At 35.9% G+C, this 14,155-nt stretch overlaps 1 protein-coding gene across 14 annotated transcripts in view; it reads left to right on the top strand.

Annotated features, from left to right (window-relative positions):
* THOC2 (THO complex 2) overlaps positions 1 to 14,155 on the top strand; it is a 117,860-nt gene that overhangs the window by 83,303 nt on the left and 20,402 nt on the right. For all 14 annotated transcript variants that reach the window (XM_025276461.2, XM_025276458.2, XM_006064995.4 and 11 more), the window contains 10 exons: positions 1,399 to 1,495; positions 2,907 to 3,024; positions 4,014 to 4,193; positions 5,255 to 5,419; positions 9,801 to 10,076; positions 11,099 to 11,240; positions 11,900 to 12,057; positions 12,958 to 13,086; positions 13,451 to 13,582; positions 13,673 to 13,857. In XM_025276461.2, coding sequence (XP_025132246.1) covers positions 1,399 to 1,495; positions 2,907 to 3,024; positions 4,014 to 4,193; positions 5,255 to 5,419; positions 9,801 to 10,076; positions 11,099 to 11,240; positions 11,900 to 12,057; positions 12,958 to 13,086; positions 13,451 to 13,582; positions 13,673 to 13,857 — 1,582 coding nt within the window. The remainder of the gene's footprint in view (positions 1 to 1,398; positions 1,496 to 2,906; positions 3,025 to 4,013; positions 4,194 to 5,254; positions 5,420 to 9,800; positions 10,077 to 11,098; positions 11,241 to 11,899; positions 12,058 to 12,957; positions 13,087 to 13,450; positions 13,583 to 13,672; positions 13,858 to 14,155) is intronic.

Below are 14,155 nucleotides of genomic sequence, written 5' to 3'. Positions count from 1 at the left end.
ATTGAAATACATTCTTAAATAAATGTGGTTATACACTTTTGTATAAAATGATGTTATATAACATTTTAATGTGCATTTCTCACTTTATTATTTTTTTGCTTATGACTTACTACTTGCTGTTTATTTTATATTTATTTTAGACTAGGGAAATGATGTTAGACAAAAAACAAATTCGAGTGATTTTCTTATTTGAGTTCAAAATGGATTGTAAAGCAGCAGAGACAACTTGCAACATCAACAATGCATTTGGCCCAGGAACTGCTAATGAATGTACAGTGCAGTGGTAGTTCAAGAAGTTTTGAAAAGGAGACAAGAGCCGTGAAGATAAGGAGCACACTGCCCGGCCATCTAGTTGACAGTGACCAACTGAGAGGATTATCAAAGTATCTAACAGCTACACAAGAAGTTTCCCAAGAACTCTGTCAACCATTCTATGGTTGTTTGGCATTTGAAGCAAATTGGAAAGATGAAAAAGCTTGATAAGTGGGTGCCTCATGAGCTCACGGCAAATCAAAAAAATCATCATTTTGAAGTGTTGTCTTCTCTTTCTCTACATAACAACAAAAAACCATTTCTTGATTGTGACATGTGACAAAAAGTGGATTGTGTAAGACAACTGGGGATGACCAGCTCAGTGGTTGAACCAAGAAGCTCCAAAGCACTTCCCAAAACCAAACTTGCACCAAAAAGGTCATGGTCACTGTTTGGTGGTCTGCTGTTGGTCTGATCCACTACAGCTTTCTGAATCCTGGCGAAACCATTGCACCTGAGAATTATGCTCAGCAAATTGATGATGTGCACCGAAAACTGCAGTGCTTGCATCCGGCATTGATCAACAGAAAGGGCCCAGTTTTTCTCCATGACAGTGCCTGACCGCATGGCACACAGCCAACACTTCAAAAGTTGAATGAATTGGGTTACAAAGTTTCACCTCATCTGCCACGTTCACCTGACCTGTCGCCAGCTGACTACCACTTCTTCAAGCATCTTGACAACTTTTTGCAGGGTAAATGCTTCCATAATCAGCAGGATGCAGAAAATGCTTTCCAGGAGTTCGCCAAATCCTGAAGCATGGATATTTTATGCTTTAGGAATAAACAAACTTATTTCTCATTGGCAAAAATGTGTTGATTGTAGTGGTTCCTATTTTGATTAATAAAGATGTGTTTGAGCCTAGTTATAATGATTTAAAATTTCACTGTCTGAAACCGCAATTGCTTTTGTACCAACCTTAATATTATTAATTATAAAATTCTATTCAGTGGCATCAGCAACAGTTTTTCCCAGCTCATTTTGTTTTGCAAATTGAGTTAGTTGAAATGACACTTAATATTGTGCTTTTTGTTTTACGAACTGTTTTTTTTAAAAGCCCTGTTTGTTTGTTTTTTTTCCATATAGGTCTGGCTAGTTTCTGTGGTGCAGTTTTTCGTAAATATCCAATTGATCTTGCTGGTCTTCTTCAGTATGTGGCTAATCAGCTAAAGGCAGGCAAAAGGTATTCATAGCAAATTATATGTAAATGAAATTCGATAATTAGAGTGCGTCTGCTGGTATTGGGATACTGAGGTTGCTAGTATCTTGAAAAACTATTTGTTGGTTGTAGACTTAAGAATAATAGTTGTTCACTTATTTACATGGAATTCTTAAAAGAAATTAAAGAAATTATAACTTACATATATAAACAATTTTATAATTTTATAATATTTGGCTATATATGTAACTCATTAAAAAATTCATATTGACTATGCATTAGACTTTTGAATAAATGATTGATATATTTTAAATCCTCTTATGGCAAAACATATTGCACTATTGATTATGCTACTGGGCAGGAATTGGCCTTTACATTGAGCATTTGGTAGGAATGTGTTTATTTTGAAGGTGTATGTACTATCTTTAAAACAACTATTTTTTGAATTTAAACTTTAGAGATAGGTAACATTAATGTATCTTTGGACACTGTCCTCTTTTCTGTATAAATAATTTTATTATTTTATTCTGGACTAATATCAGTGCTTAGAGTTTGAATTAGAATGTAGATTAAACCCCATCAGCAATAGACTGACTAGACTAAGAATTGAAAAATATTTTCAAAAGCTTTCTGGTAGAAAGCAAACAAATCTGTAAAGCTCTCTGGTGCTTCAAACAAGTATTATCTAAGTAATTCTTGACAGATTGTTTTGGTTTAGGGAAAAATTTAAAAAAGAAAAACAAAACTATGTTAAGGATCTATTGGCCGTTCCCATACATTTGACTCTTCTGTGACTATTTAGGCCAGGAAAATAATCATGTTACTTTAAAATCTCCAGTTCAGTCTTCTGTACAGTGATACAGTTTTTGTGACCATCTAATGGAAAGATTTTATTGGCACTTGTTGCATACTAACTTGCATGAGGGCCCTCTTGTTTTCAAAAACTATGTTTAGAGAAGCAAGGCAAGTTGAGAGAGTAAGCACTTACTCTCTTGGAAAAACCACCATTCTTCTTTCTAAGAAAAAAGGAGTCTTAGAAAAACCACTGTTCTTTTGTCTGTTAACTTGTATCTTGGGTATGCTTAGCTTTACCTTTCTTTGGAAACACACCTGCATCTATTTTGTAGAAAAGTATGTTTTTACTTCATTACTTAACAAATTAAGGAAGATCTTAGAAGTCATAAGGTGTTATTTTCATCAGTAGTCATAAACTTAGAGAATTCAAATGAATAACTGTTGGCACAGTAATAAATGTGCTTAAGGCAGACCTCCAAACTGTCATCTTAGGCTCAAATATTGCAACTTTGAACTTGCATTTCCTTCCTTTTTCCCTTTCTCCTCTCCCTGCCTCCATTCCTCCTTCTTAGTGTATTAATTACAACTGATTTACATTTGAAGTTTCAACTGTAGACTGTTTCTTATTTTTCCTAAATAGTTTTGACCTGCTTATACTGAAAGAAGTGGTACAAAAAATGGCAGGAATAGAAATTACAGAAGAAATGACAATGGAGCAACTAGAAGCCATGACTGGTGGAGAGCAACTAAAAGCTGAGGTGAGAGTTGCTCTTTTTGTTTAGTGACTTAAAATTCAAACTGGGTGCATGCTACCTTTTAAATTCACATTAAAAAAAGTACTTTGAAATATACCTCACCAAGGAAATGAAAGACTTATTATGCTGAGAACTATAAAACATTAATAAAGGAAATTGAAGATGATTCAAAGAAATGGAAAGATATTCCATGCTCTTGGATTGGAAGAATTAACATTGTTAAAATGGCCATACTACCCAAAGCAATCTACAGTTAATGTCATCCCTGTCAAAATATCTAGGACTTTTTTTTTTTTTTTCAGAACTAGAACAGATAATCCTAGAATTTATATGGAACCATAAAAGACCCAGAATTGCCAAAGCAATTTTGAGGGAAAAAAACAAAGCTGGAGGCATAACCCTCCCAGACTTCAGACAGTACTACAAAGCTACAGTAATAAAAATGTATGCTTGTTCATAATAAAGAATTTAAACATCAAATAAGTACATAAAGCTAAATGTCAAAGCCATACCCTTCTCTTATAATCGTCCCCACCTCCTTTTTAAAAATGCCAATGTTCTAGTTATTTAAACCTTTTTAAAAAGCTGAAACAAAGTATAAAAGATAGTAATACATCTAAAAGGAAATAAATATCAAATCTTCTGTGGTCCTTGATACTCCAGCTGGCATAAATCTGAGCATAGTTACTCTGTTGTTGAATCTGCTCCGAACTGACTAAAGAATAATCCTTTATAAGGAACCACATGGTAGAAAGTGGAAAATATGTAGAAGTTTAAAGACAATTGGCAGTTATCTTTAAGCCAGTGACTAAAGCCAGTGGCAGTTATAGTGTCAGTAAAATAAATTTGTCAGGAGAGGGAAGGATTGTAAGGTGTGTGAGATTTTTTATCTTCAGGATTGTAACCAAACCTTTCCTGTTTTCTTTTTTCAAATCAGATGGCATGTGTTATGTACTGGTACACTAGTAAAATGTATGTCTTCTCTTTTGCAGGGTGGTTATTTTGGCCAGATAAGAAACACGAAAAAATCCTCCCAGAGATTAAAGGATGCACTATTAGACCATGATCTTGCTCTTCCTCTCTGCTTGCTTATGGCTCAGCAGAGGAATGGGGTAATCTTTCAGGAAGGTGGAGAGAAACATTTGAAACTTGTGGGAAAACTCTATGATCAGGCAAGTTAAAGTGGCCTTTGTGTTTCTGTGGGTTTTTAAATCTTGATAATGGAAAATATAGAATGTTATGTAATTTGAAAAATGTCATTTTGCTCATCATATATATTATATATACCATGGTATATGTATTATATATATATTATGGTGTATATTATATATGATATATATATTATGGCATATGATGTATATATAAAATAGACATTCTGGAAATAGGGACAATTTCTGTGCAAATTATGATATTTAAGAGATGGCTCTAGGGGATATAATATAAGGTTTTGAGTCATTTTTGAAAATTTTATGGTAATAAACTTGCATTTATAATATACACAAGTTTAGAACAAAAACCTAACAAAATGTGAATAATGATAATCATAGATTGTATAATGAACCCTTGATCAATTTTAAGCTTTAACAACTTTACATGGTGATGTTAATTGTAGCACTCTCTAAGAATGTATTGATGTGTTCCTGGTCAATAACATTCAGGTGACAAAAGACGTAGTAATACGTCTCTAGTCAATAATGCGTTAAGCACCAAAACCTATGGCTAACCTAAAAAATGTGTTTAACTATCACCATATTACAAGGTAATAAAAAAATCACACGTGTTTTATAAAATTTTCTACTTTTAAGGGCCAAGAGAATTGACTTGTGTATACATAATGTTCTATAAAATTTAGGTAAATGTATTTTACCACTAAAAGTGGTGAACTTGAGACCCTGGTCGACTATCAAAACACCTGTGGTGGATTCATGTCGATATATGGCAAAACCAATACAATATTGTAAAGTAATTAGCCTCCAATTAAAATACATAAATTTATATTAAAAAAATTCTCAAATTAGTCAACTTTTCAGGACCTGAGTGTATTTTTTGTAATATGGTTATATGATTAAGTTTGTGGATTGTCTCCAAAGTTCTTTCAAGTAGTAATATTTGAATTCTTAATTGTTAATCAAAATATTGTTAAAAAGAACATCTTAGTCATTTTGGAAAACATTACATTGGTTTAATAAAATGTTAGCACATTTGTGTTTTTTGTCTTATTTTTTAAATTTAGTGTCATGATACCCTGGTACAGTTTGGTGGGTTTTTAGCATCTAATCTAAGCACAGAAGATTATATAAAGCGAGTGCCTTCAATTGATGTGCTCTGTAATGAATTTCACACACCTCATGATGCAGCATTTTTCCTGTCTAGGCCAATGTATGCACACCATATTTCGGTAAGTATAAGTATTTTTGCTGCCATTCCAAGAATGATTCCACATTACTTCTTAACTGTTTTATTTGTAAGTGCATAGTTTGACATAGGTTATTAGAGAGTTGCTCTTTTGTTAGTATTCAGCTCTGAGCAGTGGTCAATGAACATAACCCTTTTAAAAAGGAAAGTCTTTCTAGTTCTATAATTTTACTGTTACTACACTACCGGTTGTCCAAGTTGATATCTTATAGATCCTCTAGAACTATAGTTTTTAAACATTAGTGCAGATCATCAGGAAATTATTAGAGAACCACCAGGGAAGCATCTTAAAAACTTAACCCTATGTCCATAAATTCTGATTTAGAAATTTGAATGCTACCAGAGAATTTTTGCCTTTTTTTTTTTTAAATAAGACTAGATGATTCTGATGCAGATGAATGTGGCATATCATTCTGAGAAACACCCCTAGTGAGTTTCCTTAGTGACAGTTATCCTTGTCAGATAGTTGACTTGCTATTACACATACTGCCTTGGAAGAAAAGACTGAAAGACTTAACCACCCCCAAACATTGTAAATACTCCTGCACTTTCTGTTGTGTAACTTCTAGGAAAGGTATATTCATGGTTCCTGTTTTATTTCTCTCCACCTAAATAAAAAATAAATGAAAACAAACAACAACAAAAAGCAAACTAGAGTCCCCCCAAGTAGGTTATCTCTTTAGTGACTGTACTGAAAATCAAGTAAGGATGTGGGGTAAGAGGAGAAAGCCCTTCCTCTTCTTGTCTATCTGCTACCTGGACTCTTCCCTTCAAAGCCATTACCTCTAATAGGAGTTTACTTTTCCTTTTTCCTCATGGCCATGGTCAGTCCTCTCTTTGGAAACTGTGGTCTTCTCCACTCTGACTAGAGTCTAAGCATGTTCTTCATTTTTGTGTAGGCTTGGATTCTGGCCCTTCTGTTTATCTGTTGTTTTTAAGTCTGTACTGTGCAAGGCTTTCATTACATATTTGAGGCAAGATCTTGGTTCCCCTCTCTTTAACTAGGATCCCTTCTTTTTTCCAGTAGGGATACAGGGCTGTGTATTAGAGTTTGGCAAAACATGCTGAGAAATTTGGGATCTAACTGATCATTTGATCAACCTATTTAGTTGTAAACCTAGCTGTTAGTGTTTACATATCAACTGCTACAGTCTCACACTTAACTTCTAACAACTAACTAAATGTTAATGGATTCAACTATTGCTTGCAATACTGTGCTTTACTCTCTAGAGGGAAAAAGACAATAAGGGAGTAAGATTGGGTTGTTGCTTCTCCTTCAGACTCTTCTCAATCTAGAAAATTTATATTCTCTTTGTGTAGGTATATTTTGTGTTGTTGCTCCACCCCCAGTATATCAGTCTCAGCTATACAACAGAGGACCTGATTTCTTGAGGGACTGAGGTGGTAGAATTGCTTCATCTCAGAAGTTCTGACCTACTGTGTACTATACTGAGAAATGAACACACTAATCAGTGATATTGAACCCTAGCGAAGAGGAAAACTTGGTTGCTTGATGTTGGCTAAATGTTTCCAGGTCAGAATATGGAGCAGATCATTCATACCAACAGCTACTTTTTCCATAGTCTGTAGAAAATATTGCTTAAGAGATAAAAATATCTAAACAAAGAAATGTCATTCCCCTCTCAGGGTTGAGAGGAAAACAGAACTACAGAGGTGGCTGTACAACCAAGTCAGAGGTAGGCCACATACCACCTCCTGGAAAGGGAGTTCCTCGGCAACCTCGGTTGCACAGGATTGGGCAGCCAAGCTTCCCTTGGGATCCTTACTTTGCCTCTTGAAAAAGCCCCTCTTGGAGAACTCCCCCCCCCAACTCTTAAAAATACCTATTTTGTTTCTTGGCCATGCCGTGAAGCATGTAGGATCTTCGTTCCCAAACCAGGGACTGTACCTGCATGCTCTGTATTGGAGACGTGAAGTCCCAACCACTGGACTGCCAGAGAAGCCCCTTGAAGAACCTTTGATGAGAGAGTATGAGTATTAGAGGGCAGCTGGGTCCCTTCCATAAAGTGATTACTGGCAGACTCTCCTGGGAATAATTAAGCCAACCAAATACTGCTCAGATTGTTAGAGTGTTTTGAACAGTAATTAGAGGTACAGCAGAGACTTCCTGGCAGTCCAGTGGTTAGGACTCTGCTTGCACTGCAGGGGACATGGATTTAGTTGCTGGTTGGGGAACTAAGATCCCATATGCCACGAGGCACAGCCAGAAAAAACAGCAATAACAGTGAGTATCAGTTCTATTCTGTAGGTCTAGTTCCTCAGGTGACTTTGTAGAACTGTTAAACTTATCAATTTGACTGAAGATATGAGCTTGAAGAGGAGTTAAACTGACTTTAGGCAAGGAAGTATTTGTCCTCAACAAATATGAAGTATAGCCATCTTTTCTGATTGAGCCTGTTTTATTTTCAGCTAGATAAGAACCAGGAGGATGCCTGGCAATAGAAGTCACAGATTCAGAATGAAAGGATTAGGGAGACTAGGGCTACCATATAACACTCTCATGTTGTTATTGTTTATTCACTAAGTCTTGTCTGACTCTTTGCCACCCCTTGGACTGCAGCATGCCAGGGTCCTCTGTCCATGGGATTTCCCAGGCAAGAATACTGGTTTTAATCGTTGAGACCCACCTTGCAACACTGGTCTCAAAGAAAGGCTTTCCCTCTAGTTCATATTCTAAATATGACCAAATCAGGTAGATAAGCTATCTTATGCAGGTAATTTCAGCACTGTTTTATTCTGTTTTGTTAGAACCTGAGCAGATATCATTCTGCACACATAGGTTCATATTAGTTGACTTCAATAGGGCTTCAGTAGGATCAAAAATGTTAAAGTCTTTCTTATCACAGCTACTATTCTCTCAGGTTTCTGGTGTAATTGGGACCTCTCTCCTAAGTAATGTTCTTTTTATTTATAGCTTTGTCATGTGTAGCCTCAGTAGTTATCAGTGTGCTCTCTAAAATGGGGATAACAAGAGATAATTTTTCCCACTTCTAAAATAATTGTATGATTCTCTATTCTGCTTGAGATATCCTGTGAAACAAAGAGCACTTGGTGTGCCTTTAAGCCAATGAGCCTAGAGTATGGCAGCACTCAGTGGGAACAGCAGCCAGATTGTAAGGAGCCAAGACTCTGCTTGTCATGATGCAGAATTGGAAGTAGGACCTTTGACTTCTGACCTTCTAGTTCTGGGTTCCATGTTTAGCAAAAACTGAATGATTTAGGTGCTTTTCTAGCATAAAGAAGCAGCTAGTTTTAGATGTCATCTTAGGTTCATCTTCAGGGATGATGCCTAACCCAGACAGTTTTCTGGATGAGAGCTCTTTCATCTTAAACTGAAGGACATGAGACAGTAGCAACAACTCTACTTTGTATTGTTTTCTTTTTTATGCTTGGCATATATTTTATGAACTATTGATAATATGTGGTCCCTTCTGTTGTACTAACAGATTCTTTTTTTCATACAATTAATCCCGACTCTCCCCCAAACCAATCAAGCCAAAAAATAAGCTTTAGGAAGTCAGTTCCCATATGCTTTAAACTTCAGTATACCATAGTCATTCAGAGAAAATCTTATTTGGCTTAGCAATAGGATTACCCGTAGGTCCTTGTTTGCCCAAGACTTTCCCAGTTTCAGCACTACAGTCTTGCATCCTTGGAAACCTCTCAATCACAGGGAGATCTGGACAGTCGGTTCTCCTACTTAGCAGTCTTATGGTGATGTTCTCATAACCTTTCTTTGTGTTGATACAGCTTCTTAATTGACAGATCATAACAGATGACAGGGGCTACATGTAGTGATAAAACATTCTGTCTTGGTTTGCTGTCCTGCTTCGTTCCTAGTGTTTAGACCATCTACTTGGTTCCCTTGAATATTTCAAAAGCAGGAGTGGAAACCCCACCTCTTCAGTCCTTGATGCAGCAGCAAGAGAGTATAGTGGAGGAAATGGTCAAGGGGCTCACATACCCTATTCACTTACTCAGCAGAAACTTGTGCAATAGGAATCTTCTGAAAATCTCCTAATAAGATCACAGGACTAAATACTGAAACAGCTTCCAGGGATGATTTATCTTTAATGTTGTTGGTAAGAAATTAGATTTCCTGCAACATTTTTGATTGGTTATTTTCTGATTCTTGAAAAGGGGACCTAGGTTTTTTTTTGGTAACTTTTTATTTTTTACTGGAGTATGGTCAGTTAACAATGTTGTGATAGTTTCAGGTGAACAGCAAAGGGACTCAGCCATAGATATATATGTGTATCCATTCAAGGGAACCTAGGTTTTTATACTATGAAAGTCATTGGTATAAATATTGTATGTATGTGTTTTTACTTTTTTATCTCCAGTCAAAGTATGACGAACTTAAAAAATCAGAGAAGGGAAGTAAACAGCAGCATAAAGTTCATAAGTACATCACATCATGTGAAATGGTGATGGCTCCTGTTCATGAAGCAGTGGTTTCCTTACACGTTTCCAAAGTCTGGGATGACATCAGTCCTCAATTCTATGCCACATTCTGGTCATTGACAATGTATGACCTTGCAGTTCCACATACCAGCTATGAACGGGAAGTCAATAAACTTAAAATCCAGATGAAAGCAATTGATGACAATCAGGAAATGGTAGGTTTTTGTTCTAGTAGCTCAAGAAAAATAACTTCATGGTATTAATTCAACATTTTCCATACCTTGGAATTATATTAGCTCAAGTTTCTATCTTGTTATTTTATAATGTTTTTCTAAGTGGGTTTAGAAGTGATCTCTCCATGAGTGGGGGCAGGGGCTTGGTGAGTGCATGGAGGTTATGATCAATCAGAAGGTATTCAACTTTGCTTTTCTACCGAATGCTGTGCTAGCAACTTAAAATGGTCTGTGTTACTAATTGCATGAAGAATAGGAATTCCCCAGAGGAGAATTCTTTAGGAGAAAACTTTATTGAAGAGGTGAGTCTTAAACTGAATAGGCCTTGAAGATAGGTTAGGTTTAGAAATATGGAGGCAAATTGGCGACTCTAGAGCTTCAGTGAAGGTATGAAGTAATCTAAAGTTTAAAGAGACCATTTGTACTATAGTGAATGGGCTTAGTGATAAATTTGAATGATTAGGATGGTGCCCAATGCTGTAGAGCAATGAAAGTTAGAAAGGAAGGCTTGATAAAATTCAGAGCTATTTTAGGTTCCTGAGCAGGGAAGCAATAATGGTAAAAATGGTACTTTAGAAAGCTTGCTCATAACAGTGGTATGAAGGATTCATTTGGTAGGCCAAGGGATTGGCATGAGGCAGTAGACCACCTAGGTGGCTTTTGGGTAATTCATTATGAGGTACTGAGAGCATAGACTATGGTGGAGGTAGTGGGAATGCAAGGGACTTGTAAGCAGTTAGAATGTTGAAACAGAGAAGGAGGGATCCAAGATGACTCTATGCCTCAGACTAAAAGTACCCCTGTTGAGAAGGTAGCCTATTTTGGTAGGGTACAAAGACTGACTTTATTGATTGGAGGTGAAAGCACATCCAAGTGGACTCCTAAACATCCCTGTTGAAGTAATTAGTATAAAACACTGGCATTTATCTCCTTACATTTTTTAATTAAAAGAAGGAGAAGTAATGTGCCTATAGTTAGAAAAGTATCTAACTTATACTTTGTAGCCTCCAAATAAAAAGAAAAAAGAGAAGGAGCGATGTACTGCCCTTCAGGACAAGCTTCTCGAAGAAGAAAAGAAACAGATGGAACATGTACAGCGAGTTCTGCAGAGACTGAAACTGGAAAAGGACAACTGGCTTTTAGCAAGTAAGTTGTTGGAATTGTTACATTTCTGCCACTTAACATTAAAAAAGCAGAGGTTTATAACTTTGGAGATACTGAAGTGTATTATGTTTGTAGTTCAACTCAGTGTTCACTATCCCATTCTTTGGTTTACTTGCTAAGTTGTGTCTGACTCTGCGAGCCCATGGACTGTAGCCCACGAGGCTCTTCTGTCCATGGGAATCTCCAGGCAAGAACACTGAGTGGGTTGCCATTTTCTTCTCCAGGGGATCTTCCTGACCCAGGGATCAAATTCGAGTCTCCTGCATTGCAGACAGATGCCTTACCAACTGAGCTACAAGGGAAGCCCATCCCGTTCTTTGGTTATTCATTAATGCAGAGTTGATTTCACATGTTCACTGAAAGAACAGATTTAGTTCGTAATGAAATTAATTGACCATATTGGCAGCTTATCATTCAATTCTTATGTCTAAAATCTTATTTCTGGAGAAATTATAGGTAGAAAAATGTCCACAGAGTGAAAATGAAAGTCTTATCCCAGGCATGACCTTTTGGTTACAAACTATAAATAGTTTGTGGTTTTATGGCATTCTCTACACTAAAGTTAATGTTGTCATGTTTAGTGACCTTGAGGCACTTGAGGAAGAAGTCTACCACTTAATATATTCTTCCCTTATTTTTAGAATCTACCAAAAATGAGACCATCACAAAATTTCTACAGCTGTGTATATTTCCTCGATGTATTTTTTCAGCAATTGATGCTGTTTACTGTGCTCGTTTTGTTGAATTGGTACATCAACAGAAAACTCCAAATTTTTCCACACTTCTTTGCTATGATCGAGTAAGTTCTTTTTATTGCAACCTTTAAAAAAAGTCTCACACAAAGATAGCTAAACATTATAATCTGTGGAGGTATTATTTGTGTGTGGTTAAAAGTATGAGCTCAAGAGCCAAGTGCCTGAACTTGAATCCTAGCTCTGCTACTTTCTAGCTATATGATCTTTGGCAAGTTTTTTAATCTCTCTGTGCCTCAGTTTTCTATCTGTAAAATGGGATAATAGTACCTGATTCATAAGATTGTTGTGAGGATTAAATGAGTCATTACATACAAAAGCACTTTGATTAGTGCCTGGTATATATAATAAGCACCCCCTTGTTAATCCATTAACTCTACATTTGAGTTTATGCATTCTTAACCTTCACCCCCTCAAAAAACAACAAAAAAGCTTACACTTTGCACATATATAAAAGCCAGGACACTTTTTAGTATGGTCACATTCACAGATTTTTGCATCTGGCTTTTTTCTTAATAATAAATTACTGCATTTTATGGTTTAAAAATCTGATTTATGTTACAGCCTCTTAGCTGCCTATTTCTAGTTTCTGTCAGCCTCGCTTCTGCTTAACCCTGCTTGACTGCTCCCTGTAACCCCATTAATATCTATGGCTAAGTCTGTTAAAAAGTTATGATGTAATAACAATGATATTTTTTTTCTTTTGTCATTGTAAATCAGCTTTCTTCATAAAAGTGGGTTTTTGTTGTTGTTGTTATTGTTGCTTTATAAATGTACTATTTTTTCACAAAAGCCAAAATCTTTAAAGGTCTTGGAATTGTGAATATAAGAGGGGATGATGCATTTTGACTAAACCTACCTATTTAGTTTATTATGATTGGTATTACATGGTCTTTTAATATTTTGAACTTGATCTGTCTTCACATTTCACACATTGTTTTCTGTAGGTTTTCTCTGATATAATTTACACAGTTGCAAGCTGTACTGAAAATGAAGCTAGTCGATATGGGAGATTCCTTTGCTGCATGTTAGAGACTGTGACCAGGTGGCACAGTGATAGAGCCACATATGAAAAGGTATGAGAAACAAATACTATTAAATTTTACCCATTTACCATGTATATAATGACCACTTCCAGTAAGTTCTGGGTTGTTTGGTTTTAAAAGGGAAGCTGAGTTCAAGATTCAGTTGTAAAACAATGTTTAAAATTTAAGCACAGTTCATTCATTATTAAAAAGTGCTATATTTTTATCCTATCTCAAACTGATATTTCAAATTAATGTCACTGAATAAACAATCTTTCTGTGAAAACTACCTATAATTTAGATACACATCATACTTTCCCGTGGAATCATTAATCTAGTCTACTTCAGTTTCAGCTTCTGCTGTTTTGGAGGATAGAATCTTTCTTTAAAAGTGACAGCCTATTTTCTCCCTTAGGAATGTGGAAATTATCCAGGATTCCTTACTATATTACGAGCAACTGGATTTGATGGTGGAAATAAAGCTGATCAATTAGACTATGAAAATTTTCGACATGTTGTACACAAATGGCATTACAAACTAACCAAGGTAAGAAAAAAATTTGTATTTCTCAAAAGTGTTTTTTCCTTCTTCATACTGACACTTTTATAATAACAGATCTTAAAATGTTTGTTGTAGGCCTCGGTACATTGCCTTGAAACAGGCGAATATACTCACATCAGGAATATCTTGATTGTGCTAACAAAAATACTTCCTTGGTACCCAAAAGTTTTGAATCTGGGTCAGGCATTGGAAAGAAGAGTGCATAAAATCTGCCAAGAGGAAAAAGAGAAGAGGCCAGATCTATATGCATTGGCTATGGGGTAACAGAATTATACTTTAATGTGATTTATGAGACTAGATTACAGAAGGATTCTGAAGACTCTAAAATGTTTTACAGTGTTGAAGTTTATCTTCTGCCTTACTTCAGGAGATTATGGGAGATTATGCGATCATGTTCCCACAGGCTGGTGAGAGTTGTCACTTCTGATTACTAGCTTCCGGTCTGTACTGGATGATAGTTTCAAAAGTCATACATAACATATTTTGGCTTGAAGAAAATGCAGTTTTATCATTAGTTGAATTATCAGATCTTCAGTAGTGGAAAAAAGGCATTTTAGT

Source organism: Bubalus bubalis, chromosome X (genome assembly GCF_019923935.1).
Source record: "Bubalus bubalis isolate 160015118507 breed Murrah chromosome X, NDDB_SH_1, whole genome shotgun sequence".
In the NCBI taxonomy this organism is placed as follows: Eukaryota; Metazoa; Chordata; class Mammalia; order Artiodactyla; family Bovidae; genus Bubalus; species Bubalus bubalis.
The sequence above is the reverse complement of the archived record's forward strand: the minus strand, read 5'-3'. Positions and strand labels throughout refer to the sequence as shown.